Here is a 13,223-nt window from a genome sequence, read left to right on the forward strand (position 1 = left end):
GCATAGTTAGGATGAATATGTGGTTTGAGCAGTGGTGCAGGAGGGAGGGTTTCAGATTCCTGGGGCATTGGAACCAGTTCTGGGAGAGGTGGGACCAGTACAAACCAGATGATCGACACCTGGTAGGACTGGGATCAATGTCCCGGGGGATTGTTTGTTGATTGCTGTTGGGGAGGGTTTAAACGAATATGGCAGGGGGATGGGAATCCATGCGGAAAGGCAGACGGAAGCAAAGCAGAGACCAAAGCAAAAGTTAGAAAAGAGAAAAGTAAGAGTGGAGTACAGAAAAGTCAAACACAAAAGACACAAAGGTTACTACATTCTAAAAGGACAATGAATGTAAGGGTACTTTGTCTGAATGCCCATAGTATTTCAAAACAAGGTCAGTGAACTTGTGGCACAAATCAGTCCAAAGGGGTATGATTTAGTGGTTATTACAGCAACGTGGCTGTGGGGTGGAGATGATAGGGAATTAAATATCCAAGGGTATCAATACAGAAGGCTAGGGAGGAAGGTAAGGGAGGTGGGGTAGCGCTCTTAATTAAGAATGAGATCAGGGCAATAGTGAGAGATGATATAAGATCGAAGGAGCAGAATGTTGAGTCCTTCTGGGTAGAGATTAGGAATAGTAAAGGGAAAAAGTCACTGGTGGGAGTTGTCTATAGGCCACCGAATAATAACATTACAGTGGCCCAGGCAATAAACCAAGAAATATTTGATGCATATAAGAATGGAATGGCAGTTGTCATGGGGACTTTAACTTCCACATAGATTGGGCGAATCAAGTTGGTCGAGGAAGTCTTGAGGAGGACTTCAGAGAATGTATCCGTGATAGTTTTCTTCAATAGCAAGTTAGCGAACCTACTCAAGAAAATGCTACCCTAGATCTAGTCCTGTGCAATGAGACAGGTAAAATTAACAATCTTGTAGTTAGGGATCCTTTTGGAAAGAGTGATCATAGTAAGATTGAATTTCTCAAACAAATGGAGGGTGCAATAGTTTGACCTAAAACCAGTGTATTATGCCTAAACAAGGGAGACTACAACAGGATGAGGGAGGAGTTGGCTAGCGTAGACTGGTAACACAGGCTATATGGTGGGACAGTTGAGGAACAGTGGAAGACTTTCAAAGAGATTTTTGACAGTGCACAACAAAAGTATATTCCAGTCAAAAGCAGGGCCAGTAAGGGCAGGGAGAGCCATCCTTGGATAACTAAGGAAATAAAAGAAGGCATCAGGCTAAAAGCTCATGCATACAATGATGCCAAGAGTAGTGGGCAACTGGAAGATTGGGAAAACTTTAAAAAGCAACAAAGAACCATTAAGAAAGTAATAAGGAAAGGGAAGATAGATTATGAAAGTAAATTAGCACAAAATATAAAAACAGTAAAAGATTTTATAATTATATAAAGTGGAAAAGGGTGACTAAAGTGAACGTGGGTCCCTTGGAAGATGAGAATTTATATTGATAAGATAAGATAATATAAGATAATATTAATAAGATGGGAATTAATATTGGGTAATGTGGAAATAGCCGAAGCCTTGAACAACTACTTTGTGTCAGACTTCATGGTGGCGGACACATCTAACATGCTAAATAGAGACGTTATGGATGTGATGGGAGGTGAGGACCTCGATACAATCGCTGTCACTAAAGAGGTAGTGATGAGAAAACTAGTGGGCCGAAAGGTAGACAAGTCCCCTGGTCTTGATGGGATGCATCCCAGGGTACTGAAAGAAATGGCAGAGGTTATAGAAGATGCACTTGTGATAACTTAAAATTCTCTGGACTCTGGGCAGGTCCCAGCGGACTGGGAGACAGCAAATGTCATGCCACTATTTAAAAAAGGATGTAGGCAAAAGGCAGGTAACTAGAGGCCAGTTAGCTTAATGTCTGTCATCAGGAAAATGCTTGAAGCTATCATTAAGGAAGAAATAGTGAGACATCGGGATTGGAATGGTTCCTCAGGCAGACACAGCATGGATTCAGGAAGGGCTGATCTTGTTTTCCAAATTTACTGGAGTTCTTTGAGGATATAATGAGCACAGTGGATTGAGGGGAACAGGTGGATGTTGTATACTTAGATTTCCAGAAGGCGTTCGATAAGGTGCCACATAAAAGAGATAAGATGAATGGAGTTGGAGGTAATGTATTAGCATGGATAGAGGATTAGTTAACCAATAGAAGGCAGAGAGTTTGGATAAATGGATGTTTCTCTGGTTGACAATCAGTGGTGAGCGGAGTGCCTGAGGGGTCAGTGCTGACCCTGCAACTGTTCACAATATACATTAATGACTTGGAAGAGGGGACCGAGTGTAGTGTATCTAAGTTTGCCGATGACACTAAATTGAGTGGAAAAGCAAATTGTGCAAAGGATGTGGAGAGTCTACAGAGAGATATAGATAGGTTAAGTGAGTGGGCAAGGGTCTGGCAGATGGAGTACAATGTTGGTAAATGTGAGCTCATCCACTTTGGAAGGAAAATTGAAGATCAGATTGTTATTTAAATGGTGAAAGATTGCAGTATGCTGTTGTGCAGAGGGACTTGGGAGTGCTTATGCATGAATCACAAAGGTTGGTTTGCAGGTGCAACAGGTTATCAAGAAGGCAAATGTAATGCTGGCCTTCATTGCTAGAGGGATTGAAGTTAAGAGCTGGGAGGTTATGCTGCAATTGTACAAGGTACTGGTGAGTGCGCACCTGGAGCACTGCATGCAGTTCTGGTCTCCTTACTTGAGAAAAGATATACTGGCTTCGAAGGCGGTGCAGAGGAGTTTCACCAGGTTGATTTCGGAGATGAGGGGGTTAGCCTCTGAGCAGAGATCGAGTCACCTGGGACTATACTCGCAGGAATTCAGAAGAATGAGAGGGGATCTTATAGAAACACATAAACTTATGAAAGGGATAGATTAGATAGAGGCAGGAAGGTTATTTCCACTGGTAGGTGAGACTAGAACTAGGAGACATAGCCTCAAGATCCGGGGGAGTAGATTTTGGACAGACATGAGGAGAAACTACTTTTCCCAGAGAGTCGTGAATCTGTGGAATTCTCTGCCCAAAGAAGCAGTGGAGGCTACCTCATTAAATATATTTAAGACACAGTTAGATAGATTTTTGCATTGTAGGGGAATTAAGGATTATGGGGAAAAGGCAGTAGGTGGATCTGAGTCCATGGACTTATTGAACGGTGGAGCAGGCTCGACTGGCCAGATGGCCTACTCCTGCTCCTATTTCTTATGTTCTTATAATCAGTAAGGACAGACAGCAACACCTCCGTCACAATATCCTCAACACTGGTGCCCCACAAGGCTGCGTCTTCAGCCCCCTACTCTACTCCCTATACACTCATGACTGCGTGGCCGGATTCTGCTCTGACTCCATGGACAAGTTTGCAAATGACACTACCATAGTGGGCCGTATCTCAAATAAGGATGAGTCGGCGTACAAGAAGGAGAGAGCCTAGTGACATGGTGCCATGATAACAAACTTTCCCTCAATGTCAGCAAAACAAAAGAGCTAGTCATTGACTTCAGGAAGTGGGGTGGGGGGTGGGGGGAGGGCAGTACACACACTGCTGTTTACATCAACGTTGCTGAGGTCGAGAGGGTTGAAAGCTTCAAGTTCCCAGGAGTGAACATCACCAATAGCCTGTCCTGGTCCAACTACGTAGATGCCCCGGCGAAGAAAGCTCACCAGCGCTTCTATTTCCTCAGAAGGCTAAATAAATTTGTCATGTCCCCTTTGTCCCTCATTAATTTTTATTAATGCACCATAGAAAGCATCCTATCTAGATGCATCATGGTTTGATATGACAACTGCTCTACCCGTGACTGCAAGAAACTGAAGAGAGTTGTGGACACAGCTCATGGAAACCAGCTGCCCCTCCATGGTCTCTATCTACACTTCTCGCTGCCTTGGTAAAGTAACCAAAATAATCAAAGACCCCACTCACACCAGATATTATCTTTTCTCCCCCCTCCCATTGGGCAGAAGACACAAAAGCCTGAAACCACCAGGTTCAAGGAAAGCTACTGTTATAAGACTATTGAATGGTCCCCTAGTATGATAAGATGGACTCTTGACCTCACAATCTCCCTTGTTATGGCCTTGCACCTTTTTGTCTGCCTGTGTTGCACTTTCTGTGTAACTATAACACTATATTCTGCATTCTGTTATTGTTTTCCCTTGTACTACCTCAATGCACTGTTGTACTGAAATGATCTGTACGGATGACGTGGAAAACAAAGTTTTTCACTGTATCTCAGTACATGTGACAATAATAAACCAATTTACAAACAGTTGTGGCTAGGAAAGGAAAATAACATACATATTTTGTTGTTGTGTCTGCATAAAGAGCCTTGAACTACATTAGTCAATGACCTGTAAATTGCAGTATAGTTACTCAGCGAGGCAACTTCAACAATACTCCCAAACCAGTAACCCTTATCACAAACGTCAAGTGCATCAGATGGATTGACACCACCACCCACAGGTTCCCCAAGACACACACCTTTATGAATTGAAAATATATTGCCTTTCCTTCATCAGCATGGGCACACTCTGGAATACCTTGTTCAACTGCACTGTGGAAGATCCTTCACTTTTAGGACTGCAACTTCTCTAGAGCAGTTATGGATGGACAATAAGTGCTGACTTTTCTGGCAATGCCCACATTCTATAATGAATTAACTGTTTTAAAAATGTAAGGCAATGTAACGTAAGATAAGATCTTTATTAGTCACATGTTCATCGAAACACACAGTGAAATACATCATCTTGCATAGTGATTTTTTGGGGGGCAGCCCGCAAGTGTCGCCACGCTTCCGGTGCTAACACAGCATGCCCATAACTTCCTAACCTGTACGACTTTGGAATGTGGGAGGAAACTGGAGCACCCAGAGGAAACCCACACAGACACGGGGAGAACATACAGACTCCTTACAGACAGCGGCTGGGTCTCTGGTGCTGTAAAGCATTATGCTAACCATTATGCTACCGTCCTCTGCTAATTTTCAGTTCGAGTCATAGAGTTGGACAGCACAGAGACAGGCCCTTCAGCCCATCACATCCATGCCAACACATCTATGCACTCATTTTATTATACATTATATGGTACTTACAGCAGAGAGATATGTCTACACTGTGATTTTGACTCCAAATCAGCCTTCTCCCCTCTGTCTTTATCTATCCCAATCAACATACCTTTATTCCCTTCTCCTTCTCATTTATCCAGTTTTACACTGAAGCAATCCTATGGTAGTAAGTTCCACAATTTCACTACTTTTTCGATAAAGAAGAGTTTATCTCCATGGCTTTATTGAACTTAATGGGGACAAACTCATAATTACAGCCCCTAGTTGTGGGCTTTGTGTTCTTCACATCTACGTAGCAACAACTTTAATTCTTTGGAGGGAGATTTTCTGTCTTCACCCCTGCAGCAGATGACCCCCGCTGAGAGGTGATCACTTCAGTCAAATCTACTAATCTGCAAGAACTCATGTGTGAGTACATCTTGTGAATGCCTCACTGACTCCAATGTGTGAATGTGTAATTATTTAATTGGAAATCAATAATCATACTGCAAAGCAACAGCTGCAAATAGACACAGTCAATCAATATACTACTCAACTGCTCTCACCAGATACACTGCCCAAGATAATTATTTAATTTTTTTTCACTGGATGTGCATGTTGCTGTCAAAGCCATCTTTAGCTGCCCACCACAAGATGTCCTGGAGTTGCTCCACCTTCTTGAACTGTTTCAGTTGGTGCAGTGGGAACACTCCCACCGCACTACTGAGTAGCAAGTTCCAGGATTTTGATCCAACTATTATGAATGAACATAATTCCAAGTCAGGATGGAGTGTGATTTGGAGAGAAACTTGGGCACAGTGGTACTCCCATGAGCCTGCTCTTTATCCAGCTAGTGGGTATATGAGGTGCCTGAAGAAGGTGCAGTAGATTTGTGATGGTACACATTGCAGTCACAGTGCACTGATGACAGATGGAGTATATCAGTTTGGTTATGGATGGGACCCCAGTCAAGCAAGCTGTATATTGTATATTGTACTGTATATTGCAGTGCTTTAAGTGTTGTTGCTTTTCCAGGCATAGTATCACACCTTTCACTTGCCTTGTAAATAGTGGTAAAGCTGAGAGAGTTCAGAATCTGAACCATAATGCAGGATAACCAGTTTCTGACATCTCTTGTTACCACAGAGTTTATGTGGCCAGTCTAGTTAAGTAACTGATCAATGATGACTCCCTGCCCTCTCCCTATTCCACCCAAATCATGATGTTGGGGGAATATTTTCCCAGGTGCATGGTGTTTGCAGGCAAAGATGACTTCATTTTCTAAGGCATTACAATTGGAACATTCCCATTTGATATCACCATAGAGAGGTGGCCACAGATGAGGCAGCTAAGAATGTTGGTTTTGGGACATAGCCCAGAGAACTCCTGCAGTGGTTTCCCAGGCCTGAGATGGTTGATGTCCAACAATCAAAACCATCTTCCTGGTGACATAGTGGAGGGCTTTCACCCTATTCTCATTGACTTCAGTTCCTGCTGATAGGAGCTCCCTGGTGCCACACTTAATCAAAAACTGTTTTGGTGTCAAGGCTGGTCACTCCACCTCACTGTTGACATTCAACCCTTCTGTCCGCGTTTGGATTGACGCTGTAACGAGGTCTGGAGCCAAGTGATCCTGGTCAAACCTACCATCACTTTGTAGATAATGGAAAGCTGGGGCAGTAAATGACCAGATTGGAATTGTCCTTGAATTTTTATCAGATAGCAAAGTTAGATTAAAATGCCAGGATCTGTTTATTTGAGGGAGTCTGGGGAGATTTAAAGATAAAAACACAGGAGCATGGTCTGAAAGAGCAATCTCTTTATATTCACAGGATCTGATTGATGAAATCATTTTACTGTCAATAAAAAAATAATCAATCCTGCAATATGTGTGATGAACATGAGAAAAAAAAATGAATATTCCCTGTCTTCTGGATGTAAAAAATGCCAGACATCAGTAACACCACTTTTCATTAAAAAAGATTGAAGAAATAAAGCTGATTTATTAAGAGCTGCTGGTTTAGTAGATGACCTATCTCACCTTGAATCTAACCAACAATTAAAATCTCCTCCTAGAACCAAAGAGTAAAGATTCAAATCTGGCAAAAGTGCAAAAACTCATTCAAAAAATCCTGGATCATCCATATTCGGAGTATAAATATTGGCAAATACCACTAGTCTATTATCTAACTTTCCTGATACTATAACAAAACGACTGTTAGTGCCCGTTATTACCTTATGTTGAACAAATGAAACGGTATCGTCTATAAAGATTGAAACCCCCCCCCCCCCCCCCAGATTTAGCTCGGAAAGAGGAATGGTATTGTATCCCTCTCCACTGACTGAAAAAGCGTAAAGTATCTCAATTGCGTGTATGAGTTTCTTGTAAAAAAAATAATTGAGGCTTTGAGTTTTTTAATGTAAGCAAAAATCTTGTTTTGCTTTACAGGATGGTTTAGTCCTTTAACATTAAAACTCATTAAATTAATCACTCGTTCCATTTTAATATTGTTTAAATGTGAGTAATAAACGAGGTAATATACAAGCCATATTAGAATGTAGATTCAAATAAGACACTGAACTTTCCAATAAGGTAACTAAGCAACAGACTTGGCTAAAAGCCCAAAACAGCTTCCAAAGAAAGAACCTGATCCCCCTCCCCCCACCCAAGAGGGAAAGCAGCCGACCAATAGGAAGCCGGCATCTCCACCTAAAGACAGCATAACCCAAATAATCCTGTTGCCAATTTCTCAAGGTTGGTAAATTTCAACCCAGTCAAAACAGTAACTTGAAAAAAAACCACGGTTTCAAAATCATGTAATAACAAGTACCTTTGTTAGTTTATTAGTAAAAAAAACCTCAGAAGAGTATATGTAAGATTACGTGTCAAAAAAGGGATCAAAAATCAAAGTACATAAACACTCAAAGTATTAGTGAAGGTTTATCAAAAAAAAAGATGTTTATGAAGAAAATTACGGAGTCTTTCAATCCTCAGATTCCAGAAAAGCTTGAGCATCTGCAGGGGAGGTAAACCACTTATGCAAGCCATTTTTCAGAATAATTCTTAGCTTTGCAGGGTAGCGAAGTGAAGGCTTATAACCTTGGTTAAAAAGCTCCGACATGACCTTTTTAAATTTCACACGTTCGTTCATAACTTCAGGTGAAAAATCTTCAATGATTCTAATCTTGTAATCTTGGTAGTTAATCATTCCTCTTCGGCGGGATTCACGAATTAAAAAGTCTTTGGTTTGAAAGTCATGCAGCAAGATAATGACTGACCTGGATTTGCCTTCCGTAAGAAATTTGTTCACCGGTGACCTATGTGCTCTGTCAATCTTAGGTGCAGCTTTTAAAATAGAAGGGAACAATTCAACCAGAAGGTTTGCAAAGAATTCAGTAGGTTGATTGCCTTCCACAAGCTCTCTGAGACCAAGAATTCTAATGTTGTTTCTTCTGTTCCTGTTTTCTAAGTCAATAATCTTCTGCTTTAGCTTTCCATTAGATTTAGATTGCTTTTCACAAAGCTCTTCCAAATCATCGATTTTCTCATCCAGAACCAAGAGAGATGCTTCATGCTGTTTAATCCGTTCGTCATGATCATGTAAAGTTTCTTGGAAAGAATCCAATTTAGAATTAATCTGCTGAAGTTGCTTTTGAAATTGTTCAAATTTCTTGGAAGAGTCGGCTATATGTTTTCGAAGCAATTGTAAAATAGATTCCAGAGGTGCAGGAGGGTCGTCTTCCTTAGCAGTTTTAGTACCTTTGGCACCCCTTGTAGCCATGGTGAAGTAAGATTGCAATTAGAGAAAGAGTTTCAAACCGGGTTGAGAAGGTAAGATAAGTAGGAGCTCCACTGTGTAGCTGTTACTCCATTAACGACCAGCAGGCTTATCCAAATTTTTATATTGTATGTTCCAAGACAATAATTTTTGACGTTGCTGAATGGTTGACATCATTGTAGCTGCACATCAATAGCTTCAACTGCAAGTAACACTTGAGGGTGAGTCTGCACCTCTATAGCCAGAAAATTTTCCAGGACCCATAGAGGGATATGGGCATTCTGTAGGTAGGAGGGAATAGATATGTCGGCACAACATTGTGGGCCGAAGGGCCTGTTCTGTGCTGTACTGTTCTATGGCCCATTGCCTTTGTTATATCAAATGCATTTCTTGTTAAACCTGGAGCAAACTGAATTGGGTAAAGGATCGCTTCTGTGATGTTGGGGACTTCAGGAAGTGCTGGAAAAGATCACCTACTGGGTACTTGCTGAAATACATCAGCATTGTCTTTGTATTCAGTTGTTGGGTTCCAGCATCTTAAGAGTTAGGGATGTTCATGAAACCTCCTGCTCCTCCTACTTTTTAAGTTCCAACCAACATCCACAAGTGGATGTGAGAGGATGCAGGGCAGAACCGCACCTCCTTTTAAGACCAATTATAATGGGTAATAAAGGTTGGGTCTTTCCAACAAATCCATGTCCCACAAATGAATGACTCATTACTCAGAATCACATTAGTGATAAAATGCCCAGAATCGCTACCAGATCCACGCTCTGGAATCACTTCCCAGAAACATTCTGCAGAAACACTGCCAAGAGTTACCTTCATGAAATACTGCCTGGAAACACTCTTCCCAATACACTGCCCAAAAGATCAGGTCTCCCATGCACTACCTGGAATCACTTCCCTGTAACAATTTCCAAAATTTTACTTCCCACCAGTCAGAAGCTCACCATTTGACACATGACAGTAATCTTTCTCTCTCATACACTGATCTGACTCACCTTCTTTCAAGCCACCAGCAAACCAAATGCATTTTAATTCCATCATCCATTTACAATCCAAAACTGTCACTGAACAAATAGTTCTTTGAGATTCACAGAATATGAGAAACTAAATTAGCATGTGTCAAGTAGGCAGTAAGATGTACTCTTTAAACCAAAGATCAAATGGAAATAATCAAATGAAGAATATTAAAAGACTCAACATCAACAATTATAGTTATATTGATTAATTGATTTTAGTCATCACTTGGTCAGATTTATCCTTTTAATAGTATTGCACTGTGGGAATAATTGCACTAGCCTGCAAAAATCATGTCAGGGAATAACTCAGCCTTGGACTAGATGATAACTAGACTTGTTCCTTAAAGAGGATAACAGATGCCAGAGCATACAAACTGGCATACACACTGTAACTTGGACACCAGCCATTTTGTCATGTATGAGTGCAAACCAAGGATTGTTTCAACTACCTATGACCAGTCAGCATGTCTTCTAGCATACTGAGTGTTGAATGTGGCCTTAATTGTCATGCAGCTGGCCAGATCCCTCCCTATCCCTCTAAGCTGTTCCAGGTTTACAACCCCCTAACATGTATAACTCTGACATCTTGTGCATCCAACCCTCCTATCACCCCAGCACTGGAAACTTAACTGTTAGCCATCTGGGTTCTCATTTAGAATACCCTCATTAAATATTTCCACCTCTTTTTCCTAGTTCAAGACCTTCCTCAAAATGTATTTCTTTGATCAAGCTTTGGTCACTAACTTTTAATATCTCATCCTTTGAGTTTGCTTACATTTCTCTGAAGCACAGTTTTGATATTAAATGCACCACATCTTGGCAAGTCGCTGATAATTCCTGCAGGGAAGAGTCAATCTGACAACTTCTCATGATGGACAAACCAAATATATCATTTCTCTTTAGAGATGCCCCACTGCTGGGTTAGTGAATCTTTAATGACAATGATATGCTGCCATTCTTAAAGGTCCCATGGAATAAAATTACACAGGACCACTAAATATGGCAGCATATCATTGTCATTAAAGATTCACCAACCCAACAGTGGGGCATCTCTAAAGAGGTATGATATACTTGGGGGTTGATCCATCATCAAAATTCATCAGATTTCATTGTGCCCAGGTTGTTTTAGTTTATGCCACTGCCTGCCAAAACATCTGGGTTATGTTGATAAGGTTAGCTGAAGCAGAATGTGAGAATATTTGTGTGGAGTGTGAACACAAACAAGATCTTTTGCCATGCTGAGATGCTATGAAATTCCATGTACAGTACAGGAGTTGGGACATTATGTTGCAGCTGTATAAGTCATTGGTGAGGCCGCTCTTGGAGTACTGTGTATACTTTTGGTCACCCTGTTATAAGAAAGATGTGGTTAAACTGGAAAGACTGCAGAAAAGATCTATGAGGATGTTGCCAGGACTGAAAGGCCTGAGTTACAGGGAGAGGTTGGCCAGGCTAGGTCTTTATTCCTTGGAACGTAGGAGAATGAGGGGCAACTTTATAGAAGTGTTTAAAATTATGAGAGGCATAGATAAGGTGGATGGTAGAGGAGTAGAGGAGTCCAAAACTAGGGGGCATAGGTTTAGGGTGAGAGGGGAAAGATTTAAAAGGGACCTGAGAGGCAACTTTATCACACAGAGTGTGGTGAGTATATGGAATGAGCTGCCAGAGGAAGTGGTTGAGGCAGGTACAATACTATCATTTAAGAAGCATTTGGATAGGTACATGGAGGGGCAGGGCTTAGAGGGGTATGGGCTGAATGCAGGAAATTGGGACTAGCTGGGTGGACACTGTGGTCGGCATGGACTCATTGTGCCGAAGAACCTGTATCCCTGCTGTACTGCTCTATGACTCTCTGACTTCAAGTGTCTGAAAAAAATCAATTCTTGCTTTTTCCAAAAGAAACATCAATTACTATCTTGAACCAGCTGGGGTTAAACAATTTTCAGAAGAGCCATTACCCTCAGTGTGGGGGTAACCGTTCGAATCATATAGAGAGAGAAGAGCAAATGTTGATTCAGTTATTTTACCTCTGAAGAATGGCAAGTGTTCCAGGATTGACACGATGAATGCCATCGAGGACAACTAGTTTTCCGTCTAAGGCAGCGGTGACCAGAGGTGCCGGTCGCCAGGCCGTGTCACCACTCGGAAGAGTGTACCTCTGTTGAAGCAAATCTCTGGCAGTCATATCCTATCAGACAACATGAAAAATTAGTGTCACATTGTAGTCGATCCATTGTGCCATCTGCCCTGTGGCCCTGGGCCCCAGCAGTATATTCTTGAATTTTCTAAGTTCCTGTTTTTGAATAATATGCAGGTTTTAGCAAAGTTAGCTCATTCGCATATCATTCCTAAATTAGAATATACAAACCTAATAGTATCAGTAACCCGTGATAATTGAAGCTACTGAGAATGAGGAGGAAATGAGTTAGCTGTTAAATATAATCCATTATGCTCCCACTGGAATCTTAAGGCAGCACAGTTCACAGCTATATGAACTACGTGGAAAAAAACCTAGTTGATTCTTCTTCATTCTTGAACAAAGGCATCCATCACATGGTGTACAAATTTAGGCGAGCTTGAATAGAAAACCAATAACTAAGCATTCACTTCATTACTTATAACACGTGATCAAGAATGACAGCAACACATACAGCCTCTAAATGTCTCAAGGACCTGAGTAAAAAGTGCCAGTTTTTTAAAATCTCACAATGGTGTAGCAGGTAATGTTGCAATGGAGACAGAAGAGACTGCATATGCTGGAATTTAGAGCAACAAACAACCTGCTGGAGGAACTCAGTGGGTCAAGTAGCATCTGTGGGAGGGAGAGGAATTGTTGACATTTTGGGTTGAAACCCTGCATCAGGCCTCAATGCTCCAGCAACCTAGATTCAATATGGACCTCTAGTGCTCATCTACATGGAATTTGCATGTTCTCCCTGAGGCCACATGGTTTTCCACCTAGTGCTCTGGTTTCCTCCAACATCCCAAAGACATGCAAGAAGGTAGGTTGATCAACCACTGTAAATTGGACTTAGTGTGATTGGGAATGGTAGTATCTTGGAGGGGGTGGGCGGTGTGGAGAGGGTGGGGAGGGAGAGTTTATGGGAATTTGAGAGGGAATGGGTTACAGGGAAAGCAGCAGGGGAATGGGATTGATCTGAGAACTGGCATAGACTCAATGACCTTCTATGTCATAAAAATATGAAATATGAAACATCAGCACAAAATCTTTACCAAACAAAAAGTGGACAGGGGGTAAGGGATTGGTTGTGAAGGATAATAGTGGAGGAAGGACAATAGTGGAGGAAGGACACCTATTATTTAAAAACTAAGAAAATCCCAAGAGAG

At 41.5% G+C, this 13,223-nt stretch overlaps 1 protein-coding gene across 1 annotated transcript in view; it reads right to left on the reverse strand.

The window, feature by feature from the left end:
- Positions 1-13,223, reverse strand: part of vwa8 (von Willebrand factor A domain containing 8) — a 321,854-nt gene that overhangs the window by 213,028 nt on the left and 95,603 nt on the right. The window contains exon 13 of the mRNA XM_052013855.1: positions 11,903-12,063. Within this exon, the coding sequence (XP_051869815.1) occupies positions 11,903-12,063 (161 nt within the window). The remainder of the gene's footprint in view (positions 1-11,902; positions 12,064-13,223) is intronic.

The sequence above is a fragment of the Pristis pectinata genome, chromosome 4 (assembly GCF_009764475.1).
Source record: "Pristis pectinata isolate sPriPec2 chromosome 4, sPriPec2.1.pri, whole genome shotgun sequence".
Lineage (NCBI taxonomy): Eukaryota > Metazoa > Chordata > Chondrichthyes > Rhinopristiformes > Pristidae > Pristis > Pristis pectinata.